This window comes from Rhinoraja longicauda, chromosome 28, assembly GCF_053455715.1.
Source record: "Rhinoraja longicauda isolate Sanriku21f chromosome 28, sRhiLon1.1, whole genome shotgun sequence".
Classification (NCBI taxonomy): domain Eukaryota; kingdom Metazoa; phylum Chordata; class Chondrichthyes; order Rajiformes; family Arhynchobatidae; genus Rhinoraja; species Rhinoraja longicauda.
The window spans coordinates 8,514,490-8,539,680 of NC_135980.1; the positions used below are offsets into that span (position 1 = coordinate 8,514,490).

Genomic DNA, 25,191 nt, shown 5'->3' on the forward strand with positions numbered 1-25,191 from the left:
AAACACCACAACCTCCAAATAAGCTCTGGACTATTATTGTCATTATTGCACTATTATTGTTTTTATGTGTATCTATGTGTGCGTGTGTGTATGCGTATATATGACCACCCATCTGACGATCAAGTCCTCCTCATCTATAATCATCTGCTATTGCCTGTCAGGTTTTGTTCTGGCCCCACCACTTCCCAGGTTTCTGCCCCCACCTTTTTTTCCAGATATCTTTCCTTCCCCGTATTACAATCAGTCTAAAGAAGGGTCGCGACCTGAAATGTCCCCTATATTTGTGCTTCAGAGATGAGGACTGACCCGCTGAGTTCTTCCAGTTTAGTTGAGTTTAGTTTAGTTTAGTTTTACATGTACCGAGGTACAGCAAAAAGCTTTTGTTGCATGCTAACCAGTCAGCGGAAAGACAATACATGATTACAATCTAGCCATTCACAGTGTACAGATGCATCATAAGAGAATAACATTTAGTGCAAGATAAAGTTAGTAAAGTCTGATTAAAGATAGTCCGTGGGTCTCCAAATGAGGTGCGTAGTGGTCCAGGACTGCTCACTAGTTGTGGAACGATGGTTCAGTTGTCTGATAACAGCTGGGAAGAAACTGTCCCTGAATCTGGAGGTGTACGTTTTCACACTTCTCTACATTTTGTCCAAATGGCGAGGGGAGAAGATGGAGTGGCCAGGCAGGGTACTCATTCGTGATTATGCTGCTGGCCTAGCCGAGGCAGCGTGAGGTACAAATGGAGTCAAAGGAAGGGAGGTTGGTATGTGTGACAGTCTGGGCTGCGTCCACAACTATCTGCAATTTGTGGACGCGCTTTGCTTTTTGATAAAGAAATATGTTCTGTAGAGGGATTCATCAGAACTACACACACCTCACACACTTGAAAAGCCATGTATTAACATCTATTGTTTGTCCATCAATCTATAGGGATGTGATTAACTGCCTTAAATTCAACAGCGTAGGATTATATTTTTTTGCAGATGTGTTTCCGGCTGCTTTCTTCTGAGATTTTTGCAGTTATTCTTGGCAATTTACATGGTATGAAAATACGACCAGAAAACACGCTGTGGCGCTTATTGGTCACTAACATTAACCAGTTTTTATTTCTCAACTCAATCCCATGTGAATGCTAATCCATTTCTAAACCAGTTTGTTTAAGAATACATTTAGCACAAACATATATTCATAATCTGAAGATAGACAGAAAAAGCTAGATTAACTCCGTGGGTCAGACAGCAGCTCTGGAGAAAAGGGATAGATGACATTTCGGGTCAAGACACTTCCTCGGTCTTTTCAGTCTGAATTCAGTCACCTATTCTGAGGAAGGGTCTTGACCGGAAACGTCACCCGTTCCTTCCCTCCGGAGATGTTGCCTGTCCCGCTGAGTTACTCCAGCTTTTTGTGACTATCTGGTTTAAACGAGCATCTGCAGTTCTTACTATACATGCTGTCTGACCCGCTGAGTTACTCCAGCTTTTTCTGTTTGTCTTCGGTTTAAACCAGCATCTGCAGTTCCTTCCTAAACATTTTAATCTGTAATCTGACTTTGTTATTCAGGTACTGTAAATAGTTGGAAAAAACATTCAGTGCAGTTTGCTATTTTAGTAATTTCCACTGTAACTGATATAATGCCAAGTATTTATACACTCAGATTAAGACCTTATTTCAACATATTTGCTTTGCTTGAGATAGTCGGCACATACTTCCACATTTAGACAGGGTCATTGGCTAAGTTATTTAAAGAGTTGAGATTTTCAACTTGATTTTTTGACAAATGCAGAAGAAAACAAAATACAAAACAAAAAAAAATGTTACGAATTGTCTGTTGGACAATTGCTGAGTAACAGTAATCATATCATAACATAACACATCAGTATCAAAATCAACTGCTGGCAATTTCATTAGTAGAGATTGTGTACATTGAAGAGAGGGCACATCTCCACTCCAGTAAAAATCCATGGTTCTTTTGCTGAACTTAAACCATTTGCAGTGGAACATTTGGCATAGACAATAGACACAAAAATCTAGAGTAACACAGCGGGTCAGGCAGCATCTCTGGAGAACATGGATAGGTGACCCTTCTTCCCTGAACCATCACCTATTCCTTTTCTCTAAAGATGCTGCCTGACCCACTGAGTAACTCCAGCTTTTTGTGTCCATCGTCCGTGTAAACCAGCGTCTGCAGTTCCTTCCTACACATATGGCACAGACGAGGTGGGCTTATGGTTTACAGTAAATGAGTTAAAGGTTCTGATGAAGACTCTTTGACCTAAAATGTTGACCATTTATTCTTTCCACTGTTGCTGTCTGACCTACTGAGTGTTTCCAGCGTTTCTTGTTTTTATTAGGTGTATTTTTATTAGGAGCGGCACGGTGGCGCAGCGGTAAAGTTGCTGCCTTACAGCGAATGCAGCGCCGGAGACTCAGGTTCGATCCTGACTACGGGCGCCGTCTGTACGGAGTTTGTACGTTCTCCCCGTGACCTGCGTGGGTTTTCTCCGAGATCTTCGGTTTCCTCCCACACTCCAAAGACGTGCAGCTATGTAGGTTAATTGACTGGGTAAATGTAAAAATTGTCCCTAGTGTGTGTAGGATAGTGTTAATGTGCGGGGATCGCTGGGCGGCGCGGACTGGGTGGGCCAAAGGGCCTGTTTCCGCGCTGTATCTCTAAATCTAAAAAAATCTAAAGTCTTCTCCTGTGTTGTACTTTTCTACACTTCTATGAACAATTAAGAGGCTTTTACATAGGCGTGTGGCTATATAGGGAATTACAGGACATATGCAGAGTTGATTAGTTTAACTTGGCATTCATTATATAGTTTAGTTTATTGTCATGTGGACCGAGGTACAGTGAAAAGCTTTTATGTTGCGTGCTAACCAGTCAGCAGAAAGACAATACATGATTACAATCAATCCATTAACATGAGTCCGGTCAAGGATAATCCGAGGGACATCAAAGAGGTAGATAGTAGTTCAGCGCTGCTCTCTGGTTGTGGTGGGACTATTCAGTTGCCTAATAACAGCTGGGAAGAAACTGTCCCTGAATCTGGTGGTGATCGTTTTCACACTTTCTACATTGTGGGCCGAAAGTGGTGTTCCTGCGCTGTATTTTTCTATGCTCTCATTAATTCAACAAAACTGGTATGAACTCCCAATTAGCAACTTCTAAACCTGTTGAAATTTTCAAAACTCTCCTATAAGTCTTCTTGGGAAATAAACACCAAAAAAAAGCTGGTGTAACTCGGCGGGCCAGACAGCAAATCTCTGGTAAATTCCTAGATATGTCTTGGTGGAAAATCAGGAAATGGTTTTGTAAATATTTGAGAAAAGAATAACAGTTGTAGACATGACCGAGTAACCCCCAACAATAATATGAGTAAGTAATGATCAGAACATAGTAAAAATGACCTCGTGGCCTGGATGTTTATTGAGGTCCCCAGTTCTCTGCGGGCTCAGCCGGGTTCGAGGTGAGATTAAAGGCAGGCTGTACAATTCATGGCTTACTGGCCGTTGTCAACCCGCCCACCGACACGCCTACCCAGCCCCAGTTATTTAAGGAGGGGTCGGGAAATCGCAGCCCACATTCAATGCAAGAAGCGCAGTAAAGTTTTGGGAGTGTGACTTGAGGTTTCATCTTTTCTCCTCACCATGTTGGCCAAGAACTGCTTCGTGACACCCTTTGCCTTGGCCGTCCTGTGTCATTTCATCGGCGGTTGCCCCTCCTATGGTAAGCTAGCTCACGCCGTTCATTTAATACTTTGTTTACAGCAGGCTCGTAAGCACTCGTTTCAATGTCCGGGCGACGACTAAAACGCAATACGTGTGCACGGTTTACTTGTTTAGTAGTTGTTACAGTTGAATACTGTGTAGGAAGGAACTGCAGATGCTGGGATAACCACAAAATGCTGGAGTAACTCAGCGGGTCAGGCAGCATCTCTGGAGAGAAGGAATGGGTGACGTTTCGGGTCGAGACCCTTCTTCAGACTGATACTTCTTTAATATAAGAAGGTAACTGCAGATAACTGCAGATGCTGGTACAAATCGAAGGTATTTATTCACAAAATGCTGGAGTAACTCAGCAGGTCAGGCAGCATCTCTGGGTGGAAACCCTTCTTCAGACTGATACTTCTTTAATACTTGTTTGCAGCAGCAGCCACGACCACGGGTTGTGCATTAGCACTCGTTTCAATACCTGAGTGAAAACGTCTAGTAAGTAACTTAATGATAGTTGGAAACAATGTTGTGCTTTTGGGACGTGAAGCGTGAGGCAGACCAGACCAGTGTGAATGTTTTAAATACATGTATCACTTTATGAATTCCACAGTCTACAGTGTTGAAAATTGGCAACTTGTGTATCTATCGTCATGTCTATCTATCCACAAACTGTCCCGATCACAGGACAGGATATAAATCTGTGCGTATATATATATATACGCACAGATTTATATCCTGTCCTGTGATCGGGACAGTTTGGGGATGGTGGTGGTGGGGTGGGGGGAGTGGGGATGGTGGTGGTGGGGTGGGGATGGTGGTGGTGGTGGGGTGGGGGGAGTGGGGGTGGGGTGGGGGGAGTGGGGATGGTGGTGGTGGGTGGGGGGAGTGGGGATGGTGGTGGTGGGTGGGGGGAGTGGGGATGGTGGTGGTGGTGTGGTGTGGTGGTGGTTGGGTGTGTGTGGTGGTGGGGTGGGATGGGTGGGGTGTGGTGGTGGTTGGGTGGGGTGTGGTGGTTGGGTGGGGGTGGGGGGAGTGGGGGTGGGGGGTGGGGTAGGGTAGGGGGCAGTAGATAAGAATGTTCAGTGAACCTTTGTGGGCTCCAAAAAGTGGCGACACTTGTGTACTGCCTAGATGAGATCTGCCACATGATTTTACCGGGTTGTACGTGGGGGAAAAAAGCATTTCACTGTACCTAGAGGTACACGAGACAATAAAGTACAGTAACACCATCCTCATCTCTGGAGAAGAAGCTTATGTGATGTTTCAGGTCGGAACCCTTCTTTAGACTGATGAAGACAGACTTTCTCCAGTTGTGCTGCCTGACCCGTTGAGTTACTCCAGCATTTTATGTCTATGTTCGGCTTGATTAAAGCCGATTATGATCTGCATTGTGGACTTGTTTTTGTTTTTGTTGCGAATGAGAAACAGACATTCGCACCCAGACATGGGAAGTAGGTTAGTGCCAGAAATGTCTACCTTCTCACGGGATGGAGCGAGTGGCACTCCCAGAACAGGAGTTTAAATTATTCCACCACTGGAAACATTGCTTCAAAGGCGGATTGACATGAATAAATGCAATATAAGCATTTCTTGCAAATGCATTAGTCCTTGACAAAAGCCTTCTTTGATGTACTACGGCCTCCGATATAAACTATTTTGTAGATTACTCTCCCACAGACTGAACGATTAAACACAATTAAATCGTTCGTGCTATTCTAATTCAATTGGTATGCCATTGTGCATTTAGAAGCACGAAATATCAATTCTTATTTTCAGTGGGATTTTAGTCATGAGAAAACATAAATGCGAGAAATATAATGACCATCCTTGTAAGTGCCAATTTATTTGTTATTACTCTGCGTTTGTTTGTTGGGAGCACCAGCAGTGACTGAACTGGAGGCAAGAGGAACTGCAGACAAAATGTGCAAGAAGGAACTGCAGGTGCTGGTTTAAACCGAAGATAGATGCAAAAAGCTGAACACTATAATTCTCCTTCCCATTCCATCACAGGCCTTTCTGTCCTCGGTCTCCTCCATTGTCAGAGTGAGGCTAAACGCAAATTGGAGGAACAGCATTTCATATTTCGCTTGGGCAGCTTGCAGCCCAGTGGTATGACTATTGATTTCTCTCACTTCAGGTAACCCCGGCATTCCCTCTCTCTATCCCTCCCCCACCCAAGTCACACAAGCTTCTCATTTTCACCCTACAATCAGCTTACAGCTTACATCATGAGGCAGTACACAAGTGTTGCCACTTTTTGGAGCCCAATCAGCCTGTTTCCTTTATCATTGTTACTTTTTTTGCATATCTTTCATTCATTGTTCTTTATCTCTCCACATCACCTATACAATATAACTCTTGTTTTCCTTATCCCTAATCAGTCTGAAGGAGAGTCTCCACCCGAAACGTTGCCCATTCTTTCTCTCCGAAGATGCTGCCTGTCCCAGCTGAGTTACTCCAGCTTTTTGTGCCTTTCTACGAGGAACTGCAGATGCTGGAAAGAAAAAGTGCTGGAGGAACTCAACGGGTCAGGCAGCCTCTGTAGAGAGAAATGCACAGACGGTGCTTTGGGTCAGAATCTTCTTCAGATTAATGGGGGATTAGGGGGAGCGAAAGCGGGGGAAAAAGAAGATGGGGTACTGAGCCAAATCCTAGCAAGTGATGGGCAGATACCTGTAACTGAGTCAGAAGACTGTTGTACAAAACCTATTTGAGTACAAAAATCTCAGTTGGAAAGGGTGCAAAAAGAGATTCAGCAGGATATTATCTGGTCTTGAGGTATGTGAAGAGGGTTGATAGGCTGGGACTCTTTTGGAGCATGGGAGATTGAAAGGTGATCTTATTGAGCTGCACAAGATCATGATTAAAGTGAACACTCAGTCTTTTTTCCCCAGGGTAGAATGGTCTAAAACTAGAGGGCGTAGCCTTAAGGCGAGAGAGGGAGTATTTAAGAGGGACCTTTTCACCCAGAGTTGTATCTTGGATGAGCCCCCAAAGGAAGCAGATACAATTACAACTTTTCAAAGACCTATGGACAGATATGTGGATTGGAAAGGTTTAGAGGGCTATGGGCCAAATGCAGGCAAATGGGACTAGTCCAATATGTCAAGAAGACGTCTGAAGAAGGGACCCAACCTGAAATTTCATCTGTCTGTGTTCTGCAGAGATACTGCCTGACCCACTGAGTTACTTCAGATCTTTATGTCCCATTATGTCAACCTGGGTAGTATGGACAAAATGGGCCGAAGGGCTATTTCCCAGGTCTACAGCTCTATAACTGAGCTGGAATCTTTGTCTAGTACAGAGGGAATGACAAAGGTGCCATCTTTCAGATGAGATGTCTTTTGAAACTTATCAGTTCTGATTGCGATGTAAATATTGATCCCTTGTGATTTCTATTTATGAGGGCTGTTGTTTAACATGGTGGCCTTGTATTCTATGCTGTCACAGTAAGGACACTTTGCTGATTGTATGCACTTAGCTCTATTATGAAAGGTGCAGGAAAGGCGCCATGCCAGTGCAAGGCTGTCTTTGGTTGAAGAAAACAGCTGAAGAAGAGAGAGGCAGAGGCAATTAACAGATTGAATATATTTAGTTAAGTTTAGAGATACAGCATGGAAACAGGCCCTTCGGCCCACCGAGACTGCACCAACCAGCGATCCCTGCACATTAACACTATCCTACACACACTAGGGACAATTTACATTGAAACCAAGCTAATTAACCTACATACCTGTACGTCTTTGGAGTGTGGGAGGAAACCGAAGATCTCGGAGAAAACCCACGCAGTCACGGGCAGAACGTACAAACTCCGTACAGACAGCACCCATAGTCGGTATCGAACCCAGTTGTAAGCGCTGTAAGGCAGCAACTCTATCGCTGCGCCACCGTGCTGCCCGCGCTAGTCCAGTGCTAGTTGGTAGGACAAAAGTGCGGACAGTCTTCGAGGAGTTTTGTGCACGTATTTCGATGATCCATCACAGAAGGCTTCATACCTGAACATAGAACAATGCTATATTTATCTGTTGCCTTTTTGGTCATTTATTTAACTTTTCTGGCAGTCTTTCTATCCCCACAACAGACTTTCCCACTTTACTTTGTATCTTCACAGACTTGGATGCAATATATTCATGTCCTGCATGCAAGCCACTAATATTAATTGTGAACAATCAAAGGCTCAGCATTGATCCCTGTGTTATCCCAGTGGTTGTAGCCTGACAAACTGAAATGAAGCAGTTTATGTTCTAGGCAAAGGTCCTTTGGGATGAGGAACAGACATGGCATCAGAAATCAGACTTGTAACTTTCAAGATGAATAAAATATAGAACATTGGAACATAGCACAAAATATAGAAATATGGAGCTGAACAGCACAGGAACGGGCCCTTCGGCCCACAATGTCTATGCCAACCATGATGCCAAAATAAACATCTCTCATCTGCTTGTACATGATCCATATCCCTCTATTCCCTGCACTACCATGTACCCATCTTAAACACCACGATCATATCTGCCTCTGGCACCACACCGGCAATGTGTTCCAGCTCCCCACCACTCTCTGTGTAAAATGAACCTTGCACCACACACTTCCATTAAACTTTCCCCCTCTCACTTTACAGCTATTCCCTCCAGTACTGGATATTTCCAAACCTGAGAAAAAGGTTCTGACTATCGATGCCTCCCATAATTTTATTTACTTCCACCAAGTCTCCGTTCAATCTTCGAATATCAGACAAAAATGAGAGACGTCAAATAATTTTCCCTTTCTTACCATAGAATGGGGCCAGTACAGCAGCCAATGAATGTAAGGTGACTTCCACTTCCTGTGACAGGATTTGCAGGTGGCCTCTATTTCCTGTTATGGAATTATAAATTCCTTTTTAAGACAAGATATTGATTAAAGTCAGTTAATGTTGCCTGACCCGTTGAGTTACTCCAGCATTTTGTGTCTATCTTCGGTGTAAACCGGCCACTGCAGCTTCTTCCAACACATGTTCTCTCCAGATGTTGCACTTTCTCCTCATATCTAGTGTAGTAAAATCATAGCAAGCAAAATGTTTGTCTTTTTCCCATCACCACAAACTATTGTACACTTAGACAATATAATTATGGGATATACTTCGTGACTTATCTAAGGCACAACAACACAACGCCCTTCGTCCAATGTGATCTAATCCCAATTGAAACCACTGCTATTCTGCTAATATAATCTTGTGAAAGAAGTTAAGGTTCTTCCATCCGATTGATAAATTCTCTCCAGATCTTCCACATTCCCCTCCTCCAAACTGCTGCGTTCTTCTAGGACCGGGGATGAGCAAACCTCCTTGTAGTTTTATCCCAGACTCGAGCAGTGCTTCAGGGTAACACAGGAGCACTGTCACATTTTCCTTCCCTGAGGGGAAGCGGATGTTCTCATGTCAAGAATCGTGCAGCCCGTTGGCCTCCATGAAAAGTGGGGGCAAAGTCTGGGAATGTGGGTATGATCGATCACACGTGCACCTCCATCGAATCATGGGCAGAGCAAAGCAAAGAGTTGTGAATCTGTGGAATTCTCTGCCACAGAAGGCGCCGGAGGCCAATTCACTGGATGTACTCGAGAGAGTTGGATATAGCTCTGGGGGTTAATGGAATCAAGGCGATATGGGGAGAAAGCAGGAACAGGGTACTGATTTTGCATGATCACCCATGATCATATTGAATGGTGGTGCTGGCTCGAAGGGCTGAATGGCCAACTCCTGCACCTATTTTCCATGTTTCTATATCATAATGATGGTGTATAAGTTGGGAGACAGCTATTATATGTGATAATTCAGGAATAGTGACCAGCTGACCTCTACCAGAACCCATCAGGGATGTCTATATTCATTACACAGAAAGGTTGAAGTGTAATGGTGAACATAATTGTGTTTGTCCACAAGGATAAGGTTGTACTGAAGAAACTACAGAGGAGCTTTACCAGGATTTATTCACAAAATGCTGGAGTAACTCAGCAGGTCAGGCAGCATCTCGGGAGAGAAGGAATGGGTGACGTTTCGGGTCGAGACCCTTCTTCAGACTGATGTCAGGGGGGCGGGACAAAGGAAGGATATAGGTGGAGACAGGAAGATAGAGGGAGATCTGGGAAGGGGGAGGGGAAGGGAGGGACAGAGGGACTATCTAAAGTTGGAGAAGTCGATGTTCATACCACTGGGCTGCATGCTGCCCAGGCGAAATATGAGGTGCTGTTCCTCCAATTTCCGGTGGGCCTCACTATGGCACTGGAGGAGGCCCATGACAGAAAGGTCAGACTGGGAATGGGAGGGGGAGTTGAAGTGCTTGGCCACCGGGAGATCAGTTTTGTTAATGCGGACCGAGCGCAGGTGTTCAGCGAAGCGATCGCCGAGCCTGCGCTTGGTTTCGCCGATGTAAATGAGTTGACATCTAGAGCAGCGGATGCAATGGATGAGGTTGGAGGAGGTGCAGGTGAACCTTTGTCTCACCTGGAAAGACTGTTTGGGTCCTTGGATGGAGTTGAGGGGGGAGGTAAAGGGACAGGTGTTGCATCTCGTGCGGTTGCAGGGGAAAGTGCCCGGGGTTGGGGTGGTTTGGGTAGGAAGGGACGAGTGGACCAGGGAGTTACGGAGGGAACGGTCTCTGCGGAACGCAGAGAGGGGAGGGGATGGGAAGATATGGCCAGTGGTGGGGTCCCGTTGTAGGTGACGGAAATGTTGGTGGATGATATGTTGGATCCGCTGGCTGGTGGGGTGGAAGGTGAGAACGAGGGGGATTCTGTCCTTGTTGCGAGTGGGGGGAGGGGGAGCAAGAGTGGAGCTGCGGGACGTAGAAGAGACCCTAGTGAGAGCCTCATCTATAATGGAGGATGTTGCCTGAGATGTAATGTTTCAGTTATGTGGAGCGACTGGGTAGGGTTGAGGAGCAGAGGAAATCCTGATAGAGATGTACAACATTATGAAGGGTGTTAAAAGCATCCTTTTAAAATATAATCTTTTCTCCACAGTAGAGGTAACTAAAACTACCGGGCATAGGTTTTATGTAAGGGATAAGAAGTTTAAAAGGAATCAAAGAAAGAACCTTTCACGCAGTCTGGAACATGCACCCAACGGGTACTCTCATTACATTTGAATAACTAGATGCGCACTTCATTTCCAAGGCATAGAGAGCTACTGACCAAGTACAGGTAAGTAAAACTGGCAGGGATAGGTAGTTGATGGCTGGATGGACATGGAGGGCCAAAGGGCTGAGTGAGTATGTGTTGTATAACACCACAGCAACTTCAAACTCAATGATATCTTAATGTGTAGGAAGGAACTGGAACTGCAAATGCTGGTTCACGCCAAAGGTTGACACAAAATGCTGGCGTAACTCAGCGGGACAGGCCGCACCTCCGCAGAGAAGGAATGGGTGACGTTTCAGGACTAAAGAAGGGTCTCGACCTGAAATGTCAGCCATTCCTTCTCTCCAGAGATGCTGCCTGTCCCGCTGAGTTACGCCAGCATTAGCGTCCATCTTCAATGATATCTTAACACTGACACATAAGTTTCTGTTTCAGTAACATGTTTGTCAACTTCCATTTCCAATCTTAGTGTGGGAAATAAATCATACAATTTAACAAATAGCACTCAGGAGATTAACTGTGCTGTAATTTAGCAATTTCCGCAATTAATCAAAGCATTTTGTTAATGGGTAATAGAGAATGGGCGATAGTTTTGTAAGAAAAATGTGATAAAATCTTGTTGAATTGACCTCAGAGAAATAATTATCTAATCCAATTTTAGTTTAATAGATAAACAATATCTATACACTAAAATATTTGCATTTGATGTTTCTAAACCACATCAAACTTGTACCTATCACCTGTACATTCCTAATATAACCAGAATAACTTTCATCTGAAGCTTCCTTGCTGCACTTTGCAAATGTTTTCATCTTAAGGTTTACTGCTTTTGTTGCAATGTTTACTATCAAAAGTTGGACTGTGCTTAAGCAGAATGTCCAAGCAATTGAAGATTGCATTAACTGAATTTTTATCTCGTGATTTACAACATATTTAGGCCACAGCCCGTTCATAAGTGAATCAAATTACAGATAGAGTAAGAACTGGCAATATCTTCTACCGTTAAAACAATTTAGACTTTAGACTGTAGACATACAGCGTGGAAACAGGCCCTTTGACCCAGCCAGTCCGAGCTGATCAACGATTACCCGGTACACTAACACTTACGTACACGGTACACTAGGGACAATTTAAGCCAACAAACCAATTAACCAAATAAGCAAATTCACCTACAAACCTGTATGTCTTTGGAGTGTGGGAGGAAACCGGAGCACCCGGAGAGAACCCACGCAGTCACAGTGAGATCGTCCATAGAGACAGCACCCATGGTCAGAATCAAACCTGGGTCTTTGGCACTGTTAGGCAGCAACTCTACCTCTGCGCCACTGTGCCGCACCTTTGCAAACATATAATTGAGTTGCCGAAGGCAACTATAAAATGGGTGACAATGCATTGTGTGTTATGAGTTGCAATGATTTAATGACAATATATATTATATTATAATATTATAATGTACATAATTATATTATACATAATATATTATATACTAATTTATAACATATAAATATTATATTAGAATATAATTATATTATATTTATAATTAATATAATCATTGATTATAATTAATTATATATTATTAATAAATTAATTATATATTGATTAATAAATTAAATTAATTTTAATTTAAACTTTTTTTAATACAGGTTTAAAAATATGTTTTGCAGGCATATATTTACAGATAACTATTTTTTGCATTCTGCATTTTGCTTCCTTCAGCTGGGGTGTGTTGGCTACAGCAAGGAAGGAATGGAAAATGCCAGGCTTTGTCCATGACTCGGATTGATCGTGAGGAATGTTGCCGGAGTGGAAGTGCTCAAGCTGCATGGACAAATCAGGATATACCGGAGAGTGACATTTTAAAACTGATAATTCTGGGCGGAGTTAGCTGCCACCCATGCCACAGTAAGTAGAGCAACCATGGAGGGACTGTAAGAAAATAACTGCAGATGCTGGTACAAATCGAAGGTATTTATTCACTGGAGTAACTCAGCAGGTCAGGCAGCATCTCAGGAGAGAAGGAATGGGTGACGTTTCGGGTCGAGACCCCCCTTCAGAATGATGTCAGGGGGGCGGGACAAAGGAAGGATATAGGTGGACACAATGCTGGGACAGGCTCCGCTCCAAAGGCAATTCAATGTACAATGTTTACAATGCTTACAACCCAGCGGTATGAATATTGATTTCTCTAACTTCAGGTAACTCTTGCATCCCCTCTCCCTCTCTCCATCCCTCCCCCACCCAAGTTGTCAGACTGGTTTCACTGCTGTCCTCTGGAGTTTCAGTCTGTATAACTCGTTATCATCTACCCTGCAGCCAATAAAGGACCATTATGGGCTCCGCCTTTCCTTGATCGTCTTTGCTTTTTGCATATCTTTCATTCATTTGTCCTATGTTCTGCCTATATCTCTCCTTCCCCTTTCTCCTGACTCTCCGTTTGAAGAAGGGTCTCAACCTGAAATGTCACCTAGTCCTTTTGTCTAGATATGCTGCCTGTCCCACTGAGTTACTCCAGCTTTTTGTGTCTATCTTTGGTTTAAACCCAAATCTGCAGTTTCTTCCTGTACAATGTTTAGAAATGGATAGATGTGAAAACCTAACAAATATATACGTGCCGAACCATAATGATTTCCTCCCATGATTTCAAGTTAATTGGGACTGGACTCCTCATGGAAATATACCAGTAATTCTAGTTAACACTTGGGGTTACTTGTATTGTGGTCCCAACTTGCTGTTGAGTTGGTCTTCATACGAGACAGTGTCATAGAGTCATACAATGTGGAAACAGGCCCTCTGGCCCAACTTGTCCACCCCAACCTACATGTTCCATCTGCACTCATCCCACCTGCCTGCGTTTGGCCCATTTCCCTCTAAACCTGTCCTATCCATGTACCTGTCTAAATGTTTCTTAAAGCGTTGCGAGAAATGGTTTCAGAAATTTGCCACATTCAATCTCAGTGTGGAAAATAATATTTTCTTTCAAGAAGATCATGCTCTGATTTTTTGCCTAAAAAAAAAAAGAATGGTCCTATTGCCCTTGGGCAAATGCACCTTCAAGGTTTACGAATGGTGGAAAACACAACAGAGTACAGTTTATTTGTTAGGTTTCGTCCGTAAAAGGACACATTGGCCAGATTTCATGGGTTCAAATCTCAGTCGTAGCATAAGCACTTTAATTTCAATTTCACTAAAGATGTGGTGAATGTCGGTACAAATAACTGTGAACAACTGATTACTTCTGTGATAAGGCCGTGGATTTTTCCTTTGAAACATATCTAATGTTGAGTCACAATTAATTTTACAGACAACATTTGCTCTTGTGTAATTGTGTGATAATGTCTAGTGGCATTAACATTTTGCGGTCTCATGTTGATTGGAGAGGTGATTATTCCTTGTTGAATAAATACCATTAAATGCATAAGTGCATAATAAAATATCAGTGCTTGCATTCAATGTGCCTTTTAATGTTTCACTTTGAGGTTTGAACAGTAATGATTGCCTACAGCTGAAAGACATGTGTGTCTTGATGCAATTTGTTGAAAATAGTCAAAGGAAAATGGTAGTTGTCTCATACCAATCGTACCTGCTATCTCCCAGGCATCAGCGCTTGTGCAAGTGTACAGTTAGATAGCCAGCCATTGTTACAGCCACAAACTAAATTGGTTTTATTTAAAACATGAAGCTGTAATGCACTGGGGATCGTGACAAGTATCTCATGAGTGGTCAACCGTGTAGCAAAAGATATAACCTGTGTTGATCAAATCTGAATCTCTGAAAGAAGAAACATTGTTGGGTTCCTCATCAATTTGCAAGCAGTTGTCACCGTTCATTTCTCTATCAGATGATCTGCTTCCAGCGCATTTGGGCAACATAATGGAGAGTAGACTCACTAAATGAATAGACAATAGGTGCAGGAGGAGGCCATTCGGCCCTTCGAGCCAGCACCGCCATTCAATGTGATCATGGCTGATCATTCTCAATCAGTACCCCGTTCCTGCCTTCTCCCCATACCCCCTGAAATGAACAATTTAGGGGACAATAGGGTTACTGATGGAGAGAGTGGTGAAGTGTATTGGTGCATCTAATTTTGTGTTTCAACATTTCCTTCAAAGGTTAGATACAAGGAACTGCAGATGCTGGTTTACAAAAAAGACACAAAGTGCTGGAGTAACTCAGAGGGTCAGGTGTCACCTATCCATGTGATCCAGAGATGCTGCCTGACCTGCTGAGTTACTCCAGCACTTTGTGTCTTTTTTACTTCAAAGGGGGCCAGTTCAAGTCATCCTGATGGCTTTTTTCTTAACTTATTTAACACTGGCAGTGCAAAGTGTCCCGGTCCGTTTGCATTAGTTATGGAATTTAATCTAATTTATTTTTGTCTGTTACTTTAGAAACCTGTGAGGGTGTGGATTGTGGACGTGGGAAGATTTGCAAAATTAACAAACATAACAAGCCAACATGTATTTGTGCACCTGACTGTTCTAATGTCACAAAGAAGGTACCTGTGTGTGGAACCGATGGCAAAATCTACAAAGATGAATGCAGCCTTCTTTTGGCAAAATGCAGAGGTTTGCCAGAATTGGAAGTGCAGTATCAGGGAGAATGCAAAAGTAAGTTTTCGTTCATTCTATTTTCCAGCCATGTTAAATGTTTTTCCCACCATTTTAAATCTCCCACCATTATGGATCTTGTCCTTCTTACTATCAAAGGAACTTGTTCCTGAGGGTCAATTTGAAGAAGGGTCACAACCAAAAACATCCCCCATCCATGTTCTCTGGAGATACTGCTTGACCTGCTGAATCACTCCAGCACTTTGTGTCTTTTTTATAAACCAGCACCAAATGTGTCCACATTTTAGCTCTCTCATTTCTGTGAAACGGGGAGGGTTTTTTGATTACTTAAAATTGGAGAATTCAATGTTGTAAGCTATCCATGTGGAATATAGGGTGTTGTTCCTCCAGTTTGCGTGTGGCCTCACTCTGGAAAAGGAGGAGACTAGGAAAAATTCCTTCTCTCCTGAGATGCTGCCTGACCTGCTGAGTTACTCCAGCATTTTGTGAATAAAGACTAGGAAAGAAAGGTCAGTGTGGAAATGGGAAGGGGACTTAAAATGGTTGGCAACCGGGAGATCCCCTAGCCTTGGTGGACCGAGCTCGAGTAATTGGTGAAACCGTTGCCACATCTATGTTTGGTCTTGCCAATGTACAGGAGGCCACATCAGCAACCCTGGATGCAATAGATGAGGTTAAAGGAGGTGCACGTGAACCTCTGTCTCCCGTAGAAAGACTGCTGGGGTTCCTGGATGAAGGTGAGGGAGGTGGCATAGGGACAGGTGTTGCATCACTTGCGGTTGCTGGAGAACGTACCTGGGGATGGGGTGGTTTGGGTGGGAAGGGGTGAGTGAACCAAGGAGTTGCGGAGTCTCTGCAGAAGGCGGAAAGGGGTAGGGATGGGAAGATGTAACCAATGGTGGGATCACGTTGGAGATTATAGAAATGTCAGAGGATGATATGGTGGACACAGGCTGGTGGGGTGAACGGTGCGGACCAGAGGAAGTCTGAGGGGAGGGGAAGCGAGAGCAGAACTGCGGGACACAGAAGAGACTTGGGTCCATACTGTATCTACGTTAGTTCCATTTGCTCACGTTTGGCCCAAATTCCTCTAAACCTATCCTATACATGTATCTGTCTCAGCGTCTTTTAAATGCTAGTTCCTTCTATAAAGTTCAAGAGAACTTCATAATACGTGGATAAATGTATAATAAGAATAATACAATTAATTAATTACTGACATACGAGGTAACCGTAATAGTATCCACAATCACCAAAGACCTTAGTGCAACAACCAAAGACATAGTCCATAGAAAATCTTTAGTTTAGTTTAGAGATAGAGTGCAAATAGGCCCTTCGGCCCACCGTTTGTGCTGACCAGCGATCACCCATACACTAGTTCTATCCTACACACTAGGGGCAATTTACAGAAACCAATTAACCTGCAAACGTGTGTTTTTAGAATGTGGGAGGAAACCGGAGCACCCGGAGAAAACCCACATGGTCACAGAAAGAACATACAAACTCTGTACAGATAGCATCCATAGTCAGGATTGAACCTGGGTGTCTGGCGCTGTAATGCAGCAACTCTACCGCTGCGCCACTGTGCCGGCCCATAGCTGCTGAGGTTAGTGTTGTGCAGTGTTCAAGAACTCGATAGTTGCTGGAAAGAAGCTGCTCTTGAACCTGTTTGGTCACGATTTTCAAGCTCCTGTAACCTTCTTCCTGATGGTAGTAGTGAAATGAGCGCATGGCCAGGGTGGTGTGGAAAATAACACAAATCAATCGCTAGTGGCAAATACAATTTTTTTTTTTCCCTGTAAATCCCAAATGAATACATTTGTCACTTGATATGAAGCATTTGCAAACAGGAATGCATTGGCCAAGCAATGCATTAATGAGTCACATACTTGGATTGGTTTCTTTACTGCAATGCAAATTGAAAACATGCTGTTTAGTTATTTTTAATAAAACCCCAGAAAAAATGAATGAAATCCAAAGGAATAGAAATGACTATATGACCTCTCCTGATTTTTGATTCAGTAAGAAGCAATTGCAATAAAATGTCCCAATCTGTGTTACATATTTTGGCATGATCAAAACTATTTTTATTGAAAATGCATATATTTAATTATGCTACTGTTAACATTTGAAGGAATCCTTGGGCCACACGGCAGCACAGTTAGTAGAGATGTTGCCTCAAAGCTCTAGCACACCTGGTTCAATCCTGCTTTTGGTGCTGTCTGGAGTTTTTTTTCCCCTGTGACCACATGGGTTTCTCCTGGGTCTTTCAGTTTCCTCCCTCATCCCAAAGGCAGCCAGTTTGCTGAGTCTATTGACCACTGCAAAGTCCACTTAATGTGTAGGTGACTGGTAGAATCAACTTGGAAGCCAGGCGCACTAACATCGCTGTGCTAGAAGAGGCGAACATGGACTCCACCACCACCATTTTAACCAAATACCAGCTCGGATGTACCATCCATGTTGTCAGGATGCCTGACTGCCATCTCCTAAAACAAGTCCTCTGCTCCAAACATCTGGGGCACGACAACAGAGGTCAGGAGAAGCACTACATGGATAACATCAGAGAAACAAGGCACTGCAGAAGCTGGTTTACCAAAAAAGACAAAGTGCTGGGGTAACTCAACAAGTCAGAAGAAAGGTCTGAAGAAGGATCCCGACCAAGCCACATTCTCCAGATGTGCTACCTGATCTACTGAGTTACTCCAGCACATTGTGTCCTTTTGAGGATAACATCAGGATCAACCTCAACAAGTGCCACGTTAGCCCCACCGACTGGGAGGGCTTAGCACAGGACAGAGCGATGTGGACAATCACTGCACACAAAGGAGCCGTGCTCCATGAGGAAGACCTCCTAAAGGCTGCAAAACACATGTGCCAGCAACGAAGGGAGGGACTCGTCACCAAGAAGGTCCGACCACATCCCACCTCCAATACCACCCATCCATGCCCACACTGCAATGAGGTCTGTGGGTCCAAAATCAGCCTCTTCGGCCATATCATATCATATCATATCATATCATATATATACAGCCGGAAACAGGCCTTTTCGGCCCTCCAAGTCCGTGCCGCCCAGTGATCCCCGCACATTAACACTATCCTACACCCACTAGGGACAATTTTTACATTTACCCATCTCAAAGGTCCACAGAAAGGACCCACCGGGAGGACAATCATGCTCCATCCTTGATTGCCGATGATGGTTGAATATGACTGGAGTTAATGGGAATGCTGTGAATATATTGGGATGAATGAGAGATGAGTGTTATGGACAGTCCATCAAACAGCCTTTTTGTATGGCTTCAAATTAAATCATTATTGATTTGTTCACATAATATTTATGTTTAACTCTAAATGTAGATAATAATTTCCATTATGTGAAACAACTTCCATTACATTTCACTCATCCCCTGTTATAAAAAGGAACTGCAGATGCTGGTTTATACCAAAGATAAACACAAAGTGCAGGAGTAACTCAGCAGGTCAGACAGCATCTCTGGAGAAAATGCATTTTCAGATCAAGGCCCTTCTTCAGACAGATCAGTCTAAAGAAGGGCACAAAATGCTGGAGTAACTCAACGGGACAGGCAACATCTCTGGAGAGAAGGAATTGGTGACGTTTCGGGTCAAGAGGGGTCTTGACCCAAAACGTCACCTATCCATGTTCTCTAGTGATGCTGCCTGGCCCTCTGAGTTACGCCAGCCCTTTGTGTCTATTATTCCTCTGCATGCATTGCTCACCACTGTATGTTACCAATGTCTTCCAGAGTCTTGCACGCAGGTCCTGTGTCCCGGAACCTCCATGTGTGTGATTGACCAAACTCACAGCGCGCACTGCGTCATGTGCAGAGTCATGCCCTGCCCGGAGCCTCTGTCATCAGCGCAGGCTCTCTGCGGGAATAACGGCGTCACCTATCACAGCGTCTGCGATCTCAGGCGTGCCACCTGCCTGCTGGGGAAATCCATTGGTGTTGCCCATTACGGGAGATGCAACTGTAAGTACAAAAACAGTCTCGGATCAAAGAAAATACCAGAGAAACAATATCGGTTTTGTTAATTAAAATTTAATTTTGGAATCGGTTTAATGTTTAGTTTTATTTTGAAAGCGACAGCGTGGAAACGGGCCCTTTCGTCCACCAAGTCCGCGCCGGCCAACAATCACCCCTACAATAGTTCTATCCTATGCAACCAGGGACCATTTACAGAAGCCAACTAACCTACAAACCCGCAATTCTTTGGAATGTGGGAGCAGCCGGAGAAAGCCCACGCGGTCAGAGGGAGTACGGGCAAACTCTGTCCTGTTAGCACCTCGTAGTCAGGATCAAACCCAGATCTCTGGCGCTGTGAGGCAGCAATTCTACCTGAGGGGAAACCTTTTTCACACAGAGGGTGGTGAATGTATGGAGCAAGTAGCCAGAGGAGGTAGTTGAGGCTTGTATTATAACATCATTTTAAAGACATTTGGACAGGTACATGGATAGGGAAGGTTTGAAGGGATGTGGGACAAATGCGGGCAGGTGGGACTAGTGTGGATGGGGCACCTTGGTTGGCATGGGCAAGTTGGGCAGAATGGCCTGTTTCCATGCTGTATGACTCTATGACTTTATGAACGTGTAGTGGATGATAGGAGACCCACTTTAGGGACCAGCACGCGACATGGAGCCACAGTTTTGCACCATGCTGCCAATTTATAGTACTAGAAGATATGGGCTTTACCATAGGTGTGCTTTGCACTCATTTAAAATATTAAATGGGAGCACAGTAGATGGTCAGCTGCTGCTCAGTCTGCACCATCCCAGCCCCTTTGGATACATTCATCAGAGGCAAGGATTAGCCGCGTGGGTATGGGATAATTGCTAATCTATATACTAGAACTCTCGTTTGTTATCTTGTTTGTGACTGAACCTCAGCCAAACCGGTACATGATAGCGTGACAATTTTACACCCACCTTACTCACCATTGTCACTTTAGTGATAATGCAAGTAGTTTTATTGAAATCGGTGTTATATATTTAAAGTTATTCACATTTTAAAGTTTAAAAGGGGGAGGAGGGAAGGGGGGAGCGGGGGAGAAGGGGGAGGGGAGGGTTGAGGAGAGAGGGGTGGGGGGGGGGGGGGGGGGAGAGGACAGGGTGCTGCACCAATGCAGGAGTGGTTTGGGCCCAACGGGTCCACTTTGTCTAGTCCTTATTAAATGTCTCTCTGCTGCTTTTGGCTTCTCTTTTCCGCTGTCTATATAAGGATGGTTCAGAAAATTAATTTTGCACAAACCAACGAGCAGTGTTTTTTTGGAAACAGTAGTCCTTGATGGTGTTGTCAATGGTGGGTTGTCATCTTGTAAATTAATCTGTTTAAGGGGATACCAGGGACTACAGATGCTGGAAGTTTGCGTAAAACACAAAAGTGCTGGAGTAACTCAGCGGGTCAGGCTGCATCTCTGGAGGACATGGATAGGTGACATTTCGGATCGGTATAATTCAGACTCGTGGGTAGGTGACATTTCAGGTCGGGGCCTTTCTTCAGACTCGGAAGTAGGGTCTCGACCCAAAACATCACCTATGCATGTCTTCCAGAGATGTTTCCAGACCCGCTTAGTTACCTCAGCACTTTGTATTCAAAGCTGTCTCAAGACCTGACTGCACATTCTTTTCATAATATTAAAAAATGTGTTCTACTTTTTAACCTTTTAGAGGTGCTGGTACATCGTACTGTCAGGTAACATCATAAAAAAGCACTGCCAATGGGAAGTGTGAAAATGGTACATAAATAGTGAAAATCAATATATGACATTTCAAGATGTTATAATGCAGTAATCAAACATGGAAATGAATGAATGAAAACTTTATTGTCACATGTGACAAGTCGCAGTGAAATTCTTTGCTTGTATACCGTGCCAAGGTATGCAATAGTCGCCCATGAAGGGCACTTACAAAGTTATAAATCCCCGCCCCGCGTCATCATCGCCCACCGCTCCGACCTCCCCACGGCGTTGCCAGGCCCTCTCTGAGGCCTCTGTAGTGCCGATCCGAGCCCCAGCCATGGGCTTCTTCGGCTACTCCGACGACCTGATTATTCCAGCTCTCGTGTGGTAAAACAAAAATGCAAACGTTATGTCATAAATATTCTCCCCTCATATATTTATCCTGGTGTATTTTTTAAAGTTGATGTGAATGAAAATTGGTATAGGTACATGGATAGGAGAGGTTTAGAGCGATTTGGGTCAAACGCAGGCAAGTTGGGCATCTCGGTCGGAATGGACGAGTTGGGCTGAAGGGCCTGTTTCCCTGCTGCATGACTCTAGGATTCTCGGTGACTTAAGATATCAGGTATGAATTTGCCTGCTTTGCACTATCAACTTGGGTCAAAGTGACCCTCTGGATGTTACTCGGTGGGCCGAAGGGCCTGTTTCCACGCTGAGGCTCTCAAACGAATACAAAATGCTTTCCATCAAAAACTCAACATGTTTTGAAGGTTATTTTTCTCTTTGCAGCGTCAGAAGAAGGCTTCAAGCAAAAAGGAGACAATCAAGAAAATACAGTGTTTTCGAAATTCATGCTCGGGTGGTAATTTATAAACAAAGACATTATAAGCAGAGAAGAAAGAGACACTGGGTAAAAATTCCTCTGGGTGTTAGAGCATTGCCTTTGCAATGTGGGTGTAAATGCATGGTCATTTGATGCATTACCGGTAACAAAACAACCATTCACTCTGTTCACTGACCGCGTGCCTGATTTATTGGTGCACACATTCACAAATCCAAGGCTTGCAAGTTTATTTTTCGTCATTCCAACAGTTCATTGATTAAAGCTGCCAACGATAAAAAAACAAAACTCTCCAGGTTGGACATTATGTGCACATCCTCTTAATTTTGTTTGTAGTCTGAAGAAGGGTCCAGACCCAGAATGTCGCCTATTCATTTCCTCCACAGATGCTGCCTGACCTGCTGAGTTACTCCAATAATCTGTACTTTTCTCAAGGTTCCAGCATCTGCAGTTCCCTGTGTCTCTCTTGATTATCCCTCAGAGGTATGTGGAGATCAAGGGATAACACTAGGGTTGCCAACTTCCTCACTCCCAAATAAGGGACAAGGTGACATCACCGCCCCGCGCTCTACGTGACCTCAACCAGCCAGCGGCCACGTGCTCCCGCTCCATTAATGGCGGCCGCCCGGGCCGGGAGGCGTGTTGCTACGCAACCTCCATTAGGCGGTGCCTGGGCCTACACTGTCCAGGACTACAGCGGCCCCCGGGCCTACAGTGTCCAGGCCTACAGTGTCCTGGCCTACAATGTCCGGGCCTTCAGCGCCGTCCGGGCCTAATACGAGAGGTCCAAGGGTGGTCCCGTACGGGACAAACCAATTTAGCCCAAAATATGGGCTGTCCTGGCTAATACGGGACAGTTGGCAACCCTATATAACACAGGCCCTGGGAAGATGGAATGTTATTATGCAGTTCAGAACTTTAACATCTAGTGTGATATTAATGGAACTGTTGGACCCATTGAGTTACACAACACAGAAACACTGCCCAAAGCCCACCATGCTATGCTAACCTGTTTTTGCCCATCTTTACCAATCCCATTTGCACACATTAGAACCACAACCTTCCACTGCTTTGCCTAGTTAAGTGCCGGAGCTAAATATTTCTGAAACATAGTACTGTAATTATATCTGATTCCATCATCTCTAGAATTCAACCACTCCGTGTTAGTGATTTGCCCCTGTTGGGGAAGAAGCAGGAGAGGATACACAGGGAGATTAGACAGCATGAGAAGCAGGCATCCAAAACTTCATGTTGCAATGTGAAACCAGGTACCTGTACCTGTTGAATGGTGCTCATGGTTACTCAAGCCATCTCAGTGAATCAGGCCTGAAGAGAAGGAATGCGTCGGAAGGATGCTGGTTCACACCGAAGATAGACACAAAATGCTGGAGTCACTCAGCAGTTCAAGCAGCATCTCTGGAGAAAAGGAATAGGTGATGTTTTGGGTTGAGACCCAAAACCTTATCTCTTTAGGTTTATTCTTGTCACAAGTACAGAGGTACAGTGGTACAGTGGAAAGCTTTGCTTTGCATCAGATCAGATAATTGCATTAATAGAATCAAATCAAACTCTAGTACAATTGATAAGCAAAGGAGAAGATACAGAGTGCAGAATACTTGTATTTATAAAACAAAACTGAATGAACAAGATCAAAGATTCACGGCGGGTGTTTATTCATAAGATCAGAAGACATAGAAGCAGAATTGGGTCGTTTGGCCCATCGAGTCTCCGCCATATGATCATGGCTGATTTATTTTTCTCTCTCAACGCTTATTCTCCTGTTTCTCCAGAGATGCTGCCTGACCCGCTGAGTTACTCCAGCACTTTCTGTTCTTGTTTTGTAAACTAGCGGCTGTAGTTCCTTGCATTTACCTGAAGCTTTGCTGCACCTTCTCACTAACGATAGTGACTTTGAGAGTTTCTCCTGTGACAGGATGTCACGCTCTTCATTTTCCCTGTGGGAATGCTGCACGTTGTCTAATGCACATTTGGATCATCCCACTGTGCTCCATTTACACACAGCTGGTGTAATTTACACAGGCCTGCCTAGATCCTTCAGTGCCTCAGGAACATTTTTGCGAGTTTCCTCCCATAGACTCACATTAAAGGACGTTGCAAAAGTCTCTGACTTTGACTAAATTTGTACTTTCCTGTGAACTCCTTCCATTCTCAGAGCAGTAAGAGGAATTTCTGAAGAAGGGTCTCGACCCGAAACACCCATTCCTTCTCTCCAGTCTGTCCCACTGAGTTACCCCAGCATTTTGTGTCTCTCTTCAAGATGAATTTCAACCCTGATATGTTTATATTGTACATAATAATACCATATATTTATTGTAAGAAAAGCAATGAAGAAAATACTCCATTTTATTTATACATTATTATGAATGTTGTTTATCAGATGTTTGCCTTTGCCATCTGATGTAATTATCATTATTTTTCACAAGATTTGCTACTTTTTGATCACTTTTCCAACTGTAAAAATGGATGTATTTCGTATTATACCACCTTGTGTTAAACTGTTTCTATCCGGCAACCATCTTCATTTGGAATATATTATCAGTCATGTAAGATGAAAGGTGTATATAGTGGTAAACACTTTGGGGGTTAAAAGTGCATTGTTTGCTATCAGCAACAAGGGTTTGTACGGAAATTTGTCGATGGAACTGATCAACCTTTGATGAAAATAACGATCATTAAGAATTCACATGAATGACTTTGTTCCTCATAACACACAATGCAGTACCACCCTATTTTGCAGTAGCCTTTGGCAACTCAACTATATGTTTGCAATTACATTGAATTGATATTCTCATGTTATCCTTGTTTTGTAGCAGAAAAATACATTGATTTATGAAAGTTGCTGTTTGAAATTTATTTCTACGTGTCGACACAGTGGCGCAGCTGGTAGAGCTGCTACTTCACCACGTCTGTGACATAGACTCCATCCTGACTTTGGGTGCTGTCTGTGTGGAGTTTGCCAGTTTTCTCCCTGTAACCACGTGGGTTTCCTCTGGGTGCCCCGCTTTCTGCCCACATCCGAAAGACGTGTGCGTTTGTCGTTAATTGGCCTCTGAAAATTGCTACTTGTGTGTAGGAAGTGGATGCAAAAGTGGAACGACGTAGAACTAGAGTAGACGTAGAATGGGTGATAGATAGTTAGCGTGGACTCAGTCAGCCGAAGGGCATGTTTCCATGCTGTGTCTTTCAGTCAGCCATTATCAGAATGGAATCATGGTCTCAAGGACGCT

General features: G+C 43.8%; 1 protein-coding gene across 1 annotated transcript; it reads left to right on the forward strand.

Moving 5' to 3' along the window:
• Positions 1 to 3,654: 3,654 nt before the first annotated feature.
• On the forward strand, positions 3,655 to 24,768 carry fstl3 (follistatin-like 3 (secreted glycoprotein)). The gene is made up of 5 exons (XM_078424314.1): positions 3,655 to 3,733; positions 12,550 to 12,735; positions 15,222 to 15,440; positions 19,169 to 19,396; positions 21,892 to 24,768. Exons 1-5 carry the CDS (start codon positions 3,655 to 3,657, stop codon positions 21,966 to 21,968), a joined length of 789 nt encoding a protein of 262 aa, XP_078280440.1. The 3' UTR covers positions 21,969 to 24,768.
• The last annotated feature ends 423 nt before the right edge of the window (positions 24,769 to 25,191 follow it).

What these genes read in the sequence shown, in the direction of transcription:
- fstl3 (XM_078424314.1), top strand. Translation starts at nt 3,655, where the DNA reads ATGTTGGCCAAGAACTGCTTCGTGACACCCTTTGCCTTGGCCGTCCTG. An exon ending in TAGCTGCCACCCATGCCACA is followed by an intron (nt 12,736 to 15,221) that starts GTAAGTAGAGCA and finishes CTGTTACTTTAG; the next exon opens with AAACCTGTGAGGGTGTGGAT. An exon ending in GTATCAGGGAGAATGCAAAA is followed by an intron (nt 15,441 to 19,168) that starts GTAAGTTTTCGT and finishes AATGTCTTCCAG; the next exon opens with AGTCTTGCACGCAGGTCCTG.